Here is a 17351-nt window from a genome sequence, read left to right as displayed (position 1 = left end):
ATTTACCCATTTTGGTTTTTAGTGTTGCGAGTCACACAGCCTGGCTTCCCAAAGTACCAAGATAATAGAAGTAGTGCTTCAAACGGCTTTTGCAACGTTGTAGAGCCGGGGATTTATTTCCATTTTCAGTTCTGTAGCTTCCGTTTTATCTCCTTGCTCACTGGTGTGTAGCCATGATCACACTGCAAAGTCATTCTAGCATGACTAGCAAATGACAAAGCTGAAACAGGAAACTGTTGTCACTTGACTGAAATTGTTAAATCAAGATTGCTGATACATCAGGACTAGATAAGATGTTAATAATGCTGGCTTGAATGCAAATTGTAGGCAGCTTGGAATTGCACCATTTAAAATCATCAGGAAGTGCATTTGATTTGGCCTAATTCCAAGCTGCATACAATTTGCATGCAAGCCTGAAGTATTAGTATCTCAGTAACCATCTGAAATGATGATGATGCAGAGCTAAGTAGCAGCCAACACATGTTTTGGTAGAAATCAGTCTCTGCTCCTTCTGACCACAAGTTGCTTTGGGGAGAAGGGCTCCTTATTCCAAAAATAGTCCTCTGACTGCAGCCTCTTATAGACATTGGGAACTGAAGATCTGCTGTTTTACCAATGATGCTTCTAAATGATAAACTGGAAATTGAGAGCCCACTATAGTTTAGTATTTTAGATAATAGGATAAACCTAAGTAATAAGTTATACTCACAAGTGTGGGTTACCTATAGGTGACCACTTCGCAGGCAGTAGGGGAACTTGAAGAGGAACTACAGTGAAAATAACCTAACTTAAAAGTGCTACATTTTTACAATAATTATGTATAAATGATTTAGCCCATGTTTGGCCATTGTAAAATCTTTCCTTTCCCTGATTTACATTCTGATATTTATCACATGGTGACATTTTTACCGCCGGCAGGTGATGTCACTGGAAGGAGAGGCTGCTTGCTTTTTTGGCGATTGGAAATAGCTGTTATTTCCCACAATGCAACAAGGCTCCCACAGTGTAATGTCAGCACCATGGTACTGACATCACACTGTGGGAGGCGTTTCAACAAAATTTCAGCCATACAGACCCCCCTAATGATCCGTTTGAGAAAAGGAATAGATTTCTCATGGGAAAGGGGGTATCAGCTACTGATTGGGATGAAGTTCAATTCTTGGTCACGGTTTCTCTTTAAGCCCATCCCCTCAGGGAAGTCGCTCTCCGTAAAATTCGGAAAATGGGGAAAGACGCCTTCAGGTAAGGTGGACCTGATGTATGGTATGCAAGGAAACAGAGATGCCAATCAGAATTTTGCTGCCATTTTAATGCAAGTCTATGGAGCTGGTTTTTAAAAAACGAAAATGACATGCAAAACGCTATTTTGTGTGTCAGGGGTCTAAAACAATGTTTAAAATAAATAAAAATAGGGGAAGTCACACTTACCTCCTCATTGATGAATCTGTGCGAGATTTGTCAGCAAAAATTGTTTAATTATGTACTCTGAAAATGCACCACGTTTCGTATGACTAAGCCCCCCTTCTTCAGGCAATAAAACAGGAGCAGTTGCAATGATGCTGCACATACTAGAATGCTGGTATGCGGGCAGCACAGTGGCATAACGGATAGCACTCTCGCCATGCAGCACTGAGGCCTGAGTTTGAATCCCACTATCTACATGGAATTTGCATGTTCTCACTGTATCTGTGTGGGTTTCCTCAGGGCACTCTGATATCCTCCCCCATTTCAAAAACATACAGATAAACATATGGCTTCCTCCTAAATTGGCCCTAGACTACATATGAACCTATGACTATGGTAGGCATTAGATTTTCTGAGGGACGGAAATCGATAGGAAAATCGATTGAAATTTAGATCGAACATGTTGGAAATAATCGATCTGGCAGGTAAATCCGCCAGAAAATTGGTGTGTACTTAGCATTAGTGACGAGACTGTATACTCTGTAAAGCGCTGTGGAAGATGTCAGCGCTATATAAATACTGATATTTCTAAAAAGAAGGTTCCTGGTTCCAATAATAAAGCCCTATAATCCAAAGTTGGAATGTTGTATTAAAAAAAATGTAAATGAAAATTAAATATTTGCAATTCATATAAACAATACATTTGACTGAGAAAGTACAAAAACATAGCAACTGTTAAAACTGGGAAATCTTGCTTTTTGATTCGCCAAACAGCACATTTTTCTACGTCACCTCAGTCAATCTGGAATAAAATTGGGCCCAGAGAAGACAGCATTGTTTCCTGAGCTTGCTTGTATATGGCGTCTTCTTATGGTAGAATGGTAACTTCCATTTGTACATGCAGAAACGAGCTGTGTTCAGATAAGAATTTTGGAAGTGTTCCTGAGCCCATGCACTAATATCTATTATTAAATGGTTTTGAATCTAGTGTTGCCCAGGAGCTCAAAGATTACAGCCCTCTAAAACTGGCTTTCAGCCTGGTCTCTTGTGTATGGTGATTTCTTTAGATTCTGCAATTTATTTATTATTTAATGTTGAAATTCCCTAAATTCTTTTCAATATTACAATGAGTTGGAAGGATAATTGAGGCGAAAAAAGATATGTAGCTTTACTTACCTGGGGCAGCTTCCAGACCCTAGAAGTCATTTGTGTCCCTCACCGCATCTCCAGTCTTCTCCTGACTCCCGCTGGCAGCCTCCTAAGAATTGCCAACCCCCGATGGGTCATCATATTCTGTGCATGCATATTTTTGCATTATTATTGTTTCATTATCTGGCTGTCTAGTTTTGCAGAATTAACGTCCTATTCCAATAACAGAATACTGCCGAGAACATCAGTCTGAGAACTCTGTAAACCTCTCTCTCTTTCCCATCCTCACCTTTATGGTAGACAAGGAGCAGCTTGAAGGAGACACCACCCAGTCCTTCCCTGTGAGCACAAAGCCTGTCCCCACCCACCTCCTGTGAGCACAAAGCCTGTCCCCACCCACCTCCTGTGAGCACAAAGCCTGTCCCCACCCACCTCCTATCACTACTGCTTGGATATTATTCACTCTTTGTAGCTGGTACTACTCATCAGAGTCTTCTTTTCCTTTACATTTCCTCAGTGCTTATTGTTTAATAAAGATAAAGACCATTCCCACACTATCCCTGGTACACACGTTACGTTTTTTCGTGCGATTTTGCCACCCAATCATTTTTTCGGCACGATTCCACTCTCGATTTTGCACTCAATTCTCTTATCTTCATTCGTTTTTCTTATCTCCTATTCACCGCTATGAGAAATCGAGCGCAGAAACGATCAGGAGCAATATCGGACATGACGGATTTTATCTATCTGATCCAGCATTACAAGCAGTGCAGTGTGATAAGTTAAAGATCGCTTTATATATAAGACACCGGGTAGGTTGTACACAGGAGTAAATACTTTGTTACACACGGAGTAGGAAGAAAGTGGAAAGAAATGACTCAGGACCACAAAAAGCTTCTCAGCAGCAGAGTGAGAAGGTGGGTGGAGTCAGCTCCGTGGTGGTGAAGGGATGGGTGTTGTCCACTAGCTGATAAAGCAGTGCTCACACTCCAGGCAGCTTCCTGTTTCATGCAGGGAATTCCTTTTCTCAAAAGGATCTTTTCTGGATCAGGTGCATTTGTGTGAATAAATGTATAGTATCTTGTTCTTGTTCTTCTGCTAACAATGAAAATTTTGGCAGGGTGATCCTGGACACATATATGGCGTTTTAAGCTGCACTTTATTGTTATTGTCTCTGCTGATGTTGTTCTCTTGATCTTTCCTCACAGGGGAACAGCGCAGTGGTTTGGTGTCAGCAATGACTGGGAGGGGAAGAGACAACAGTGGCAGCGCAAAAGTCTTCATCACTGCAGCCAGCGATATGGAAAGCTTAAACCTCAGTACCAGAGGGACATGGAACTGCCCAGCCAGGAAACTCCCTCCTTCCAGACCACAGAGTCCCCTGCCACATGTCGGATGCCCAAGGTCTCTGTCCACCATCATAGGTTACCTCACATAGTAACTGACTAATATGCAACAAACACATCACTTTATAGGGGTCGGGGTAGCTCGTGTCATTAAAATGTTTCCCAGGAAACTGATGAAGAGCTTTTTACATTCTAGAATTATATATTGTCTCTATACTAAACATGTCTGTGGATGCAAGGTAGTCATGTGATTACTACATGAGCAACGGAGAAATAAGGCTGGTCAACAAGATGCAAATAGTTTTGAGTTGATGCTGCTTTATGCTAATTTTTTATTCAAATGGATGCAACTTGAAAATGAAAATCCTACTGAGGTAAAATCTGATTGATCCATTTTCAAGCTGCATGAATTTGCACAATCCTGCATCAACTTAAAATACAGATGAACTGCAAATAAAACATAAAAATTTTATTTTTTTATTATTTTTTTTGTAGAATTTTAGATCAGATGCATCAAGTAGGTTTACAGGGCTTTAGATCATTCACTTTCTCCAATAATTTTCATTATGATCTGGTATGGGATCCTTCAACCCCTTTCCAAAGGCTTTTTTTGCTCTGACTGTGAAAGTAGAATTTTTACATTACTCTGCGAACTGTTTTATCCAGTTATACACTACTTCTAATTTTTGCATACACCATTTGAATAATCCTGCATCAACTTAAACTATTGGAATCTCATTATCATCCCTAATAGACATTAGTTACTTATCTTTTTGGGGGGCTAAATGATTACTAATACATACATTTATGTTTTCATATTTCTTAATCAGCCCCAGAATAAGTTTCAGACTAGTCCTTGTATTATTGTCATTTTAAAAACAAAATTCATAAATGGCATTTCTGTTTGTGTTCCTGCTTTCCTCTTACAGGAATTCTACTTTGTCTTTTTTTTTTACTTAAGTTCTCTTTTACTAGATTGTTGATCCGCTGGCCCGGGGAAGGGCATTTCGCCAGCCTGATGAAGTGGACCGGCCACGAACCCCTCATGTAGGCGTTGCTCCTATAACACCTGGAGTAATGTCGCTGACCTCCTTCACCAGCGTACGCTCGGGCTACAGCCGCTTTCCAAGACGCAAGAGGGAGAGTGTGGCGCACATGAGCTTCCGGGCTGCTGCTGCAATCATAAAGGTGAGCCAGACTCGCTTTACATATTCTAACGTCTGGAGTCTGTACCTGTTGCAGTTAAGTCGATCGGGAGCAGATCGAGCATGCTGGGAATTATTCATTCGACCCGTCCATCTGACAGGAAAATTGCATTGTGTGTACCGGGCATAAGAAATGAGGTAGTCAGGGCTGTGGAGTCAGAGTCGAAGCAATTTTGGGTCAGCGGTTTTAATAAACTGAGGAGTTGGGTTTGTATGATTCTTGTACCAAATCCATAGCCTTTGTAAGAATTGTACTAAGCAATCGGAGTCGAGGAGTAGGGCCAATTTTGAGTACCTGGAGTTGGAGACGGTGGTTCCATAAACTGAGGAGTCGGAGTTTGTCGGATGATTTTTGTACCGACTCCACAGCCCTGGAGGTAGTGGCCAATTCTCTACCACACTGTCCACTGGATTACACTTGATCAGAAATTAAGAGAACTGACTGAACAGTTAGTGTTGTATCAGTGTAACACTGTTCATCACCTACTGCTAATACACCTGTCCACTTGAAAAAGCTTTTCCAAACGCCTAATCACATTTCCAAATCACTAAAGTGCCTACAGTCGATCAGAAAGTTACTGATTAAGAATATGAAGGGCTCTAGATTTCAACATGATCAAATAAGGCAGAAAAGACCAGGTTTACTTGGAGCCTAACTTCGGTCAAAGAGAAGTGGCTTCTTATCATCTCTGTGTTTGTAGGGGAAAAATACATTTCTGTCGTAGGGTGGATTTGGAGTATGCAAAAAAAAAAGTACTTAAATCTGAACTATTTGGTCCTATATAAAACTTTGACAAATATTAATCTGTACATCTGTACATGTGTGCATTCAGTAGCAATAAAAGCAACTGAGAATTGTCAGAATGGAGACTGTTGGGTCCCAAAAAAAGACTGCAAAGTCCTTTGTAGTCGGCCAGTACACACTCAACATGTTTCTCTTAGAACTGCCCCCCCCCCCCTACCTACTTTGTGTCACAGTTGGGTTTTGTCAAAAGACTGGGAGAATGTGTTAGTTTCAGGTTTTAAAGGACAACTGTAGTGAGAAGAATATGGAGGCTGCCATACTTATTTACTTTAAAAAAAAAACACCAGTTACCTGGCAGCCCTGCTGATCTATTTAGCTGCAGTAGTGTCTAAATCACACCAGAAACAAGCATACAGCGAATCTTGTCAGACCGGACAATAATGTCAGCAACACTTGATCTGCTGCATGTTTGTTCAGGGTCTATGGCTAAAGGTATTAGAGGCAGAGGATCAGCAGGAAACAGGCAATTGGTATTGTTTATAAGATAAATATGGCAGCCTCCATATCCCTCTTGTTACAGTTGTACTTTAAAGTGTACCTGAGATCTCAGAATAAAAGGATTTCATACTCACCCGTGGCTTCCTCCAGCCCAGTGAGCACCGATGCGTCCCTCGTTGTCCCCTCGAGTGCCTCCATTCCGCCACAGTTAGTCCCGATAATGTGGTTCAGTCGCGCCAGTCGGCTCTTCTGCGCATGCGTGGCCCCTCCTCAAGTCCGTGAAGGGCACCAAAGGGGGGCAAGGGACAGGGGCATTGGGGTTGTTGCATCAAAGTTTTGCTAGGGGGCTCCATGATTTGTAGTTATGCCACTATGACACTGAAAAGATCTCAGTAGTGTGAGGGTCAGGGTAAGAAGGGTATTGCTACTGCTGTGATATGTAGAATTCACATGACTTTTTGAATTGTTTTAACAGGGACGCCCCATACTGGACACTCCTCACAGCAGAAAAGCAGGAAAGAGAAGCTTTGCCTATCCCAGTTTTATGGATGAGGACACAGTAGATGCTCCAGATACCTTGGATTCCTCCTTCTTCAGTAAGGCAAGAAACTTTCTGTTTACCTTATAAGCAACAGTGTAAGCTTTTGTTCACAGCATTGGAAACCTGTAATTTGTATATAACTCCTACCTATATGCTATATGCTGCAGTTTTGGCACATTACGCATATAATGGGCCTGATCTAATTGACTTTCTTAAGTTTTCTTATAAGTGATATTTTAACATTGTATCAATAAAATGCCTTTTAAACCACCAGCAAGAAAGAAAATACTCTGAATAATTTTGACAGTACTTTGCAACTGAAAAAGTAGCAAAACATAGATGAAGTGTGCTGAAAATTATCTCATAGTAGAAAACTTAAGAGAGAAAGTCCCATGTTCGTTAATAGCCCTCTTGTCTTATTGACTAATTTGTAAAGCCTAGACCAGAGGCAGATGAGGTAAGGGGAGACCAGAGGCAGATGAGGTAGGGCGAGACCAGAGGCAGAGGAGGTAGGGCGAGACCAGAGGCAGATGAGGTAAGGCGAGACCAGAGGCAGATGAGGTAGGGCGAGACCAGAGGCAGATGAGGTAAGGCGAGACCAGAGGCAGATGAGGTAGGGCGAGACCAGAGGCAGATGAGGTAAGGCGAGACCAGAGGCAGATGAGGTAAGGCGAGACCAGAGGCAGATGAGGTAAGGCGAGACCAGAGGCAGATGAGGTAGGGCGAGACCAGAGGCAGATGAGGTAAGGCGAGACCAGAGGCAGATGAGGTAGGGCGAGACCAGAGGCAGATGAGGTAGGGCGAGACCAGAGGCAGATGAGGTAGGGCGAGACCAGAGGCAGATGAGGTAGGGCGAGACCAGAGGCAGATGAGGTAAGGCGAGACCAGAGGCAGATGAGGTAGGGCGAGACCAGAGGCAGATGAGGTGGGGCGAGACCAGAGGCAGATGAGGTAGGGCGAGACCAGAGGCAGATGAGGTAGGGCGAGACCAGAGGCAGATGAGGTAGGGCGAGACCAGAGGCAGATGAGGTAGGGCGAGACCAGAGGCAGAGGAGGTGGGGCGAGACCAGAGGCAGATGAGGTGGGGCGAGACCAGAGGCAGATGAGGTGGGGCGAGACCAGAGGCAGATGAGGTGGGGCGAGACCAGAGGCAGATGAGGTGGGGCGAGACCAGAGGCAGATGAGGTGGGGCGAGACCAGAGGCAGATGAGGTGGGGCGAGACCAGAGGCAGATGAGGTGGGGCGAGACCAGAGGCAGATGAGGTAGGGCGAGACCAGAGGCAGATGAGGTGGGGCGAGACCAGAGGCAGATGAGGTAGGGCGAGACCAGAGGCAGATGAGGTAGGGCGAGACCAGAGGCAGATGAGGTAGGGCGAGACCAGAGGCAGAGGAGGTAGGGCGAGACCAGAGGCAGAGGAGGTAGGGCGAGACCAGAGGCAGATGAGGTAGGGCGAGACCAGAGGCAGGTGAGGTAAGGGCGAGACCAGAGGCAGGTGAGGTAAGGGCGAGACCAGAGGCAGGTGAGGTAAGGGCGAGACCAGAGGCAGGTGAGGAAAGGGCGATACCAGAGGCAGGTGAGGAAAGGGCGAGACCAGAGGCAGGTGAGGAAAGGGCGAGACCAGAGGCAGGTGAGGAAAGGGCGAGACCAGAGGTAGGGCAAGACCACAGGCAGGTGAGGTAGGGCAAGACTGCAAAACTCAAGAAAATGTTTTCAGAACAGAATAGGTTTTTCTATCAATCGGCAAGTAGAGAGGGATGTGGTATCCTAAGCTGGTTTATTTTTTTTTCCTGTGTTTAATGTCTGCTCGGAAAAGGTTGGGTGGAATGCACTGTTACAGGGGTGTTATGCTGGGTGACAAGATGAAGGTACAGAAAGAAAAGTGAACACTAAATGGAAACCTGAAGTAAAAGGAAGCAGTAGAATGCCATATGTATTCCCTCTTGAACATTACAGTTGCCTGGATGTCACTATGTTCTTTTGGCTGAATAAGCATGCAGTCATTGTCCTCATGTCACAAGCTCTGATCTGAATGTTCATTCTGGGTGAGTGATTCTGAAAGTACAACATGCAGAGGATTACACTGACAGCCAGCAAGCAGCACTTAAAGGGAAGTAAAGAATAGCAACCTACATGCCCTTTTTATTATACTATAGATTTTCCTTTGAGTACTGTAAGTTGTCACTTGCCTTTAAGACAGGAGTGTCAAACTCAAATACAAAGTGGGCCAAAATTGTACAATGGGACCTAGTCGTGGGCCAACCTCAATGTCTACTGGCCATCTTCCTCCCTTATAAAGTTCCCAGATGTCTTATGGCCCCCCCCCCCTCCAACCCCTAAACAGTTCCCTGGTGTCTAGTGGTCCTCCCTCCCCAATACAGTTCCCTAGTATTTAATGTTTTCTCCCTACATCCCCCATATGGCTTCCCTGGTGTTCTAGGGCTTCTGTTCCAATATAGCGTCCCTGGTGATCTAGAGTGGGCCAAATATAAAGCCCCATCTACACGATACGATTCTTTATACGATTCGATTACGATTCTATTTACGATCTGATTAAATCCAACATGTCCGATCAGGATTCGATTCGATTCAATTCGATTTGCCATTGCAAAACAATGGCAAATCAAACTGAATCGAATCGAATCCTGATCGGACATGTTGGATTTAATCGGATCGTAAATAGAATCGTAATCGAATCGTATAAAGAATCGTATCGTGTAGATGGGGCTTAATGCAAAGTGGGAAAACCAATTCAGAGCCAAATTTAATGGCTCTGAGGGCCAGATTTGGCCCACGGGCCAGAGTTTGACATAGTATGCTAGATGAGTTGAGTTGCCCAAGTTTTAATTCTGTAGCTTTATACACGTATGTGGGGGTGGGGGGGGGGGGGCAGAGTTGAGATGTGCAAGAGGACACAGGAGGAAGTAAGTCACAGGACAATACAGGGAGCACAAGAAGAGGCTGAAACAAAAAAAGTGGATAGTAGGACTAGCCCTAAATAGCTGGCCCTGCATGTCTTAAGAGACCGCTTCTATTTCATAGTGTAGTAGTGCATCTGCTGCTTCTTTCCAACAAAAGCATCAATTTGATATGTGGAGGATACTGACCAGAGCTCTTCTGTTACTTCCACACAGTCAGAGCTCCTTAGGTGGTAAGTGATGGGTGCAGGCACTGTCTGGTGTTTGTGGATGGAAGCTCTGACGTGCAGAAGCCCCAGAGAAGCTCCCACATGTTAGGCATGCACCTGGGAAGGGGGGTATGTCTTAGATATACCGCTCTATGGAAAATAAGAGAAGTGATTTGTAAGACCTTTATGTGAAGATCACTAATACTTTCAATGGACCGGTCATAAACCTACTGCAACAAGTGTTAGTTAGAAGTATACCGTGTATTGTACACTAATAATTACACAAAAGTTTCCCTAAGTTTGTTTCTAGTTATGTTATAGGGAATATTTCAGGTTCAAGCCTCTATTTTAGAAGTTGCCATTATCTTGTCTTACAGGCTGCGCTCTAATTGCAAGGAGACCTCGGCTATTGTGCTTTACTGCCCCACAACGACTATACGGCTCAGACCGGTGTTTCATTGAGTTACTTTGATGATGGCATAGCATGAAGCAGAACACTTGCCATAAAGCCTGTGATTGCAGATGCCGTTGTCTAATGCTGGGAATACGCCATGAGATTTTTTGGGCAGATAGATGGTTCCATAGATAATTTCCCACAGGTCCGATCTGATTTCCGATTGTTTTTCTGATCGATTTGTCATACACCTGAATGGAAATCGATCAGAAAAACAATCGGATAGGAAATCTGCTGAAAAACCTCGTCCTGTATTCCTAGCATAAGGCCTAGCTTTCACATGTGCATTTTGTTGGCGGTTTTTCCGGAAGGAAAATTTGCATGCTAATGAAAGTTCATGGGCTTGTTTCTATTGAATGGCAATTTTAGTTTGTGTTCTACGCAGGAAATACTGGCAGCCTCCTGCATGTTTTCGCATGCTGCACTAGCTGACGTAATTGCGCATAATGATTCTCAGTGGCACACACGTGAAATGTGAAAATTAATCTTTTACAAAGAAAGCGAGAGAAGGAAGACTTGTATGTAAGCCGAATCTAAAAATTCACACAAAATTGGCACGTATACCTTATATATTTCCATATGGAAATTTGCATGAGAATTCTCACACACAAGACGCAAGTGGGTACCTGAAACAAACCCTTATTCTTGGCCTTACATTTGAAATGGTTTCACTGACCTGGAAAAAAAATCTTATGTGAAAATTTCCATTGAACCAAACAAATACATTGAGCCCATCAAAATCTATCTGCTGGATAATGAATGAGCCAGTGTGATATGGGGAACTGTGGCCCAGTGAAACGTGGTGGGCATGGTGCAGGCACTGATTGCCTTTGTTTCTTTCCTGGGTCAGTGGGAGTTACGGAAACTCTTGGCTCCTCTCCATCATGTACAGGTTATGAGCAGCTGCCTTGAAAGGTTTCATGACAGTTTCTCCTTGAAAGTATGGGGTTGGTTTCTTAAAGTGGACCTGAACTCTTGCACAGGACAGAAGAAAAACTGAGAAATGCACCCTGTATGTATTTAGAGAGTTTAGCCTGTTTAATTCCCTCATTTATGTCTAATTACAGGTGTAATTTGATCTCCAGATAAGCTCATTTGAAAGCACAAGCTGTAAACTATAGGTCTACTTCCATGAAAGCAGGAAGTCGAACCACTGCAGATTTATTTTAGGATTTGTATCAGCTGTAACAAAGACGTGTTTTTGTTTAAAGGTTTTCTATGCAGTTTTGTATGTTTTAGAGCAAAGAGGACGGTCTGAGTTAAGGTCCACTTTAACTTGGCGGCCTCAAATTCCATACATATTGTTTAACCACTTTATGACAACCCGACTTATAAAAACATCCTGCTAGAGCCTCTTAATGGCTCCTGGACGTTTTTATAAGTCAGACAGAGCTGCTTCCGCGGGAGCACGTGCATCTCCCGTGCACGTAAATATTGTGGGGGAACCATACTTTGTACTAGGGACATAATAAAAATCTTGTGATAACCAGGACAAATGGGCAGATAAAATGTGTGGGTTTTATGCACAGTAGCAGTGTTTATATTAAAACCATAGGGGATGAAATTGGAGAAATAGTGTATTTTTTCATTTTTTCCTTGTATTTCACTTTAAAATGCATAGAAAATAAAGTTATTACTGAAAACAAATATCAACCCCAAAAAGCCCAATTTGTGGTGAAAAAAAACAAGCTGTATATCATTTCATTGTGATTAGTAGTGATTAAGCTATTGGCAAATGAAAGGGATGAGCACTGAAAGGTGAAAATCGCTCTTGTCTGTTAAGGTAAAAACCACCTTGGGTTGAAGTGGTTAAAGAAGTGCAAGTAATGATTAATTTTGTGTTGTCACGTCATAAGAACAAGTAGTTCCCCAAAAAACCGCACCACTCAACCAGTGTTGCCAACTCATCAGTAAGGAAAGTAGCTATTGGCTGTCGTAGAAGTCGCTAGATGACGTCATCACTTAATTTGCATAATGCACGCTGCACATGCAAGTTATTTGCAAATTCAGAAACCGAAAGTAAGAGACAGTTCTGTCATATGGCTCGTAGGAGTGAGCATCTCCTGCTGTAACTGCAGCGGGGGGACTCCTGCGAGAGGACGGGCCTGTGTGTGAGTGCTTTGGGACGGGGGAAGGGTCGGCAGCGGCAGCTGCTGTGGCAAGTTGAGAAGAGTCAGTAACACAAGAAAAAGTCGCCAGATTTGTCGCTAGTCGCTTTTTTAAAAAAATGACGCTGGAGGGATTTGAAAAGTCGCTAAATATAGCGACAAAGTCGCTAAGTTGGCAACACTGCACTCAACCAATATATCAGAAAATATAATTCATCTTTATTCAGTACAAAAATCCATAAAAACACTAAAAACCATGAACAGAGGGGCACTCTGTAATAATGATAAAGCATACAAAATGTATAAGTAGCCACAATGCCTGGCAATACACATGAGATAATAACAATATTATAAACAAAAATGTGATTGTAAGATGATCAGATAAATATGAGGTAGAAATCAGGTTACCCCGGAAAGGACATCAGCCAGAACATGCAAAAAATCAATAAATAGAAAATGTGGTGCAATATACATCAGAGGATGGCAGAAAATAGAGAACCATCCACAGTAACATCAGTGAAAAAAAACGTGGTGAAAAAACATGAGCAAAACAAGTAGCATAGAAAAAGTGATGTGTTAAACAGTAAAGGAGGCTGAAGCTTACCGGGGATAGTGAAAGCCAGGCAAGGGAGAGGTGTGCCCCGCACTCGCCGTCGCGATTCGCTGCCTGCAATGCGCAGCTTCGTCTGGGCATAAGGACCTATGTTTTAGCTGGCAATTTATGCAAATAAGGACCTATGTTTTAGCCGGCAATTTATGCAATTTAATTTTGTGTTGTCCTCACCACACTGTCTGTTGCTAAATGACAAATGTAAATTTTGCATCGCGTTATGAAAATCTGCGTGCTGCTAACTATCTTTTTTGCCTCTTGTTTACCTCTGCTCGCCATAGGTGGAGATGCAAGATGAAGCCTTCTCTATGCCTGATGATGTCTTTGAATCTCCTCCTTTTTCTGCTGCTTACTTCCGAGCTCATGTGCCAACCCCTGAAGACAAGACAGATGGCCCCATTACAACTGTGTGAGTGTTGCCTTTTTCTGTCTGTTTCCTAAGTGATAAAACCAGTACAGTCCTGCATCTTTACCTTTGCTCTTCTGGTGCATAGCTTGGGTAACTTACCGTATGTTTTGTTTTTATGTTGCCATAGTGGGTTTCCTCCTGGTTTTTGATCAGGACTGGCTGCTCAGCAGATGGCCAGACAAGGTGTCTATACAGGGATCATTCCTAATGTTACCTAACAGTCTTTTCAGATGACCATAATTTAACATGGGTATGTGGTTAAGATTTACTGCAGAGATGATTTCTCCATTACCTACTGCAAATGAGGAGCTTCTATTTAAAAATTCTGTAGTTGCTGGGCTGGTACAATCTGCCCTGTGACAGAATAAGTAACGCCGTGTAATTATATTGCAAATTATGAGGCACATTTTATAAATTTGCATTTGATTTTTTTTTTCATTACTACATCCTTTAGGTATGGTAGAATTTACAGGCATAATAAAACATTTCCAGATCCCATACTAGGAAATGTTGTACCCAGCTGCACCATTACATGTGTTACATTTTTACAGTACTCCATAGTGTATGGAAGTTTTCTAATTCCTCTTTTGTTAAATAGGATCTTTTCAGTGGCCCCCCAAACTGTGTCCTAGATCTCCAGTGCACCAAAATGTATTCGTAACAGTAGAGTGTGCTGGCACTACAATGTGCGCAGCATGGATGGTGGGGTGGCATATATCCACTTGGAGCTTGTGTAGCGTGCTCTGACCAGAAGTAGATTGTCTGAGGAATAAGGAGCAAAAAGAAAAGTCGGCACTGCTGATCATTGCTTTAAAGGGAACCTTAACTCAAAAAAAAAAAAAAAGTTTAACTTACCTGGGGCATCTGCCAGCCCCCTGCAGGCATCCTGTGCCCTCAGTCACCCATGGCTCCTCTGGTCCCCCGCCGCCAGCTAGGTTCCTTCTTGCTGACTCTGAGTCGGCGGACTGCCACGCGTACCTTTGCACGCATTCCCGCTGGTGCAGGAAGCTATCGTGGACATCAACAAGTACATTTTTACGCGTTTAGCGGCCGCGATAGCTTCCTGCACTTGCAGGAATGCGTGCAAAGACACGCATGGCAGCCCACCAACTCTGAGTCGGCAAAAACAAAATTAGCTGGCGGCGGGGGACCAGAGGAGCCGGCAGTGACTGCGAGGGCACTGGATGGCTGCAGGGGGCTGGTAGATGCCACAGGTAAATGAAACTATATATTTTTTTCTAGAGTTAAGGTTCCCTTTAATTCATATAACCTCAAACATGTTTTAACCTTTTAGCAGCCAGTTTATTTAGAGGCTTGCAAGTGTTCCAGACCAATTTATTTTACCACATTTCTTTTTCTGATTTGTTAAATTTCCTGGCTTCTAATTAGTACTGCTGTAATGTGTTTTTATGGCCACTTGTCACTAGGGGGGCAGTGCGAGACAATAACAGAGGACTTTTGCTGTGTTTCTATATTTTCTGCTAGTAGAGAGAGACCAAAGCATTCCAAGAATTTACAGCACGAGTTCTGCCCACTAAGGTCATAAGCAGTACACTTATCTCAAATGAGATAATTCTGTTGAAGTTGCAAATGGGTGAAGTGAAGCATGTAAATACCAGTTCAAAGTGATCGGATCGATGACGATGGATGCAGGGCCTGACGGCCGTTTCGCCCGAGGAGCACTTTTACGTGGCCTCTGTAGGAGCATTATCTCAAACGAGATAATTCTGTTGAAGTTGCAAATAGGTTAAGTGAAGCATGTAAATACCAGTTCAAAGCAGGGCTGTGGAGTCGGTCCAAAAATCCACCGACTCCGACTCCGATTCCTCAGTTTAGGATTCCACCGACTCCGACTCCACGACTCCGACTCCTCTAATTTGCATATTACAATTTTGTTGATTAAAAGTATGTAACATGAAATTCGTCTCTTAACTGCCAGCGCTTAGGAATTTTACAAGACAACTGAAGTGAGAAGGATATGTAGACTACTATATTTATTCCCTTTAGACTAAAACTAGTCCTTGGTAAGAGTACTTGTAAAAGGTACAAACCGGAACAAAGAACATCTATCAGGCCCTAGGCAATGTAAGTGTGGGTACATGTAAGAATGATGTGCAGGTACTCTGCAGGGGAATGAGGAGATTGTAAACAGACAACACCTCTGTGTTCAATGTGCACAGCATTCTCAGTGGATTCCCTGCAGCTCTGTGGGGAGTGCATATGTAGAGTATAGTACTACTGTGTAACAAAGTAAACCTGAGACAGATGAAATTAAAGTTTTATACATACCTGGGGCTTCCTCCAGCCGCCTTCAGGATAATCAGTCCCTCGTTGTCCTCATCCGCCACCTGGATACTCTGCTTTGAGTCCAGGTACTCTAGCCAGTCAGGCGTAGTGCGCATGCACACACTCCGCCGCCAGGAGCATACTACACCTGTGCAGCACTATTGCGCAGGTGCAGAATGTTCCTGGCTGTGGGAGCGGCATGCGGCCGGACAGCGCTGACTGGCTGAATTACCAGGACTCATAGCAGAAGATCCGGGTGGTGGAGGACAGCGAGGGACTGATTAGCCTGAAGGGGGCTGGAGGAAGCCCCAGGTATGTATAAAACTTTACTTTTCATCCGTCTCAGTTACCCTTTAATTTGTAGTCACCAAACCAAATTTTAACAACATATCAAATTATTTGATTTCATCAGCAAAGGGAGTGCATACATTTGCATAAATCAGCATCAATGCAGAATTATTTTCATCTTGTTGACCATCTTTATTAGTGACACAGCTACACATCAGGCTTTATTCTTACAGCATAGATGTTATTTAGTATATATAAGAGATTCCTGTGTACACATCATATAAACAGTCACAATCAGATATGTATATCTGACCTTAAAAATACGGGGACTGCTTTATTGAAGCAGCACAAGTAACTAATTTTGATTGGTTTATTTCATTTTTGTGGACTAAGCACAGCTATTACTGTATATATACATTATTTTTCATGACTATTATCTGAGAAATAGAACATTTTATCATATTTTCTATTTTAATTACAGTTACAAATTCATTAGGAGTCGGAGTCGGTGCATTTTTTCCCGACTCCGACTCCGACTCCAGGCACCCAAAATTGCCCGACTCCACGACTCCGACTCCACGACTCCGACTCCACAGCCCTGGTTCAAAGTGATCGGATCGATGACGATGGATGCAGGGCCTGACGGCCGTTTCGCCCGAGGAGCACTTTTACGTGGCCTCTGTAGGAGCACTGTGGCCCTGCAAGACCTGCATCCACCATCATCGATCCAATCACTTTTGACAGCTATATGGGCTTCCAGTAGTTGTGAGGTCGGAGAAGTATCTGGGGCGAGTGAGTTAAAAGCTGATATGAAAGCAGGAGCTAAGATGGTACTAAATAACTTATAGTACTGGGATGTGAAACCGTCCGGTCCTGGCGATTTCCCTGTTTTAAGGGCTTTGATAGCCGCGTAGAACTCATCCTCTGTAAGAGGAGATTCTAAATCTTCCTTCTCGGATTCTGTTAGGTTGAGGGGTTTAGAGTATTTTGATAGAAATTCTGAAATTTTTGCTTCTCTATTATCTGACGAGTCTGCGCTAGTTTGTTTCGGTTGAAGGTTGTATAAGGAGGTATAGTAGTTTTTAAATTCCTCTACTATTTCCTCAGATCTAACAATTTTCCGCTGTTGGTTGTTGACTAACGAAGGGATATGCGTGGCGTTAACCTGTTTTCTCAGAGCCCT

The 17351-nt window shown here is 43.2% G+C and overlaps 1 protein-coding gene across 1 annotated transcript in view; it reads left to right on the top strand.

The window, feature by feature from the left end:
- Window positions 1-17351, top strand: part of RHBDF2 (rhomboid 5 homolog 2) — a 141539-nt gene that overhangs the window by 78608 nt on the left and 45580 nt on the right. Inside the window, exons 4-7 of the mRNA XM_068264556.1 lie at window positions 3762-3957; window positions 4875-5087; window positions 6823-6948; window positions 13467-13594. Coding sequence (XP_068120657.1) covers window positions 3762-3957; window positions 4875-5087; window positions 6823-6948; window positions 13467-13594 — 663 coding nt within the window. The remainder of the gene's footprint in view (window positions 1-3761; window positions 3958-4874; window positions 5088-6822; window positions 6949-13466; window positions 13595-17351) is intronic.

The sequence above is a fragment of the Hyperolius riggenbachi genome, chromosome 12, assembly GCF_040937935.1.
Source record: "Hyperolius riggenbachi isolate aHypRig1 chromosome 12, aHypRig1.pri, whole genome shotgun sequence".
Taxonomy (NCBI): Eukaryota; Metazoa; Chordata; class Amphibia; order Anura; family Hyperoliidae; genus Hyperolius; species Hyperolius riggenbachi.
The sequence above is the reverse complement of the archived record's forward strand: the minus strand, read 5'-3'. Positions and strand labels throughout refer to the sequence as shown.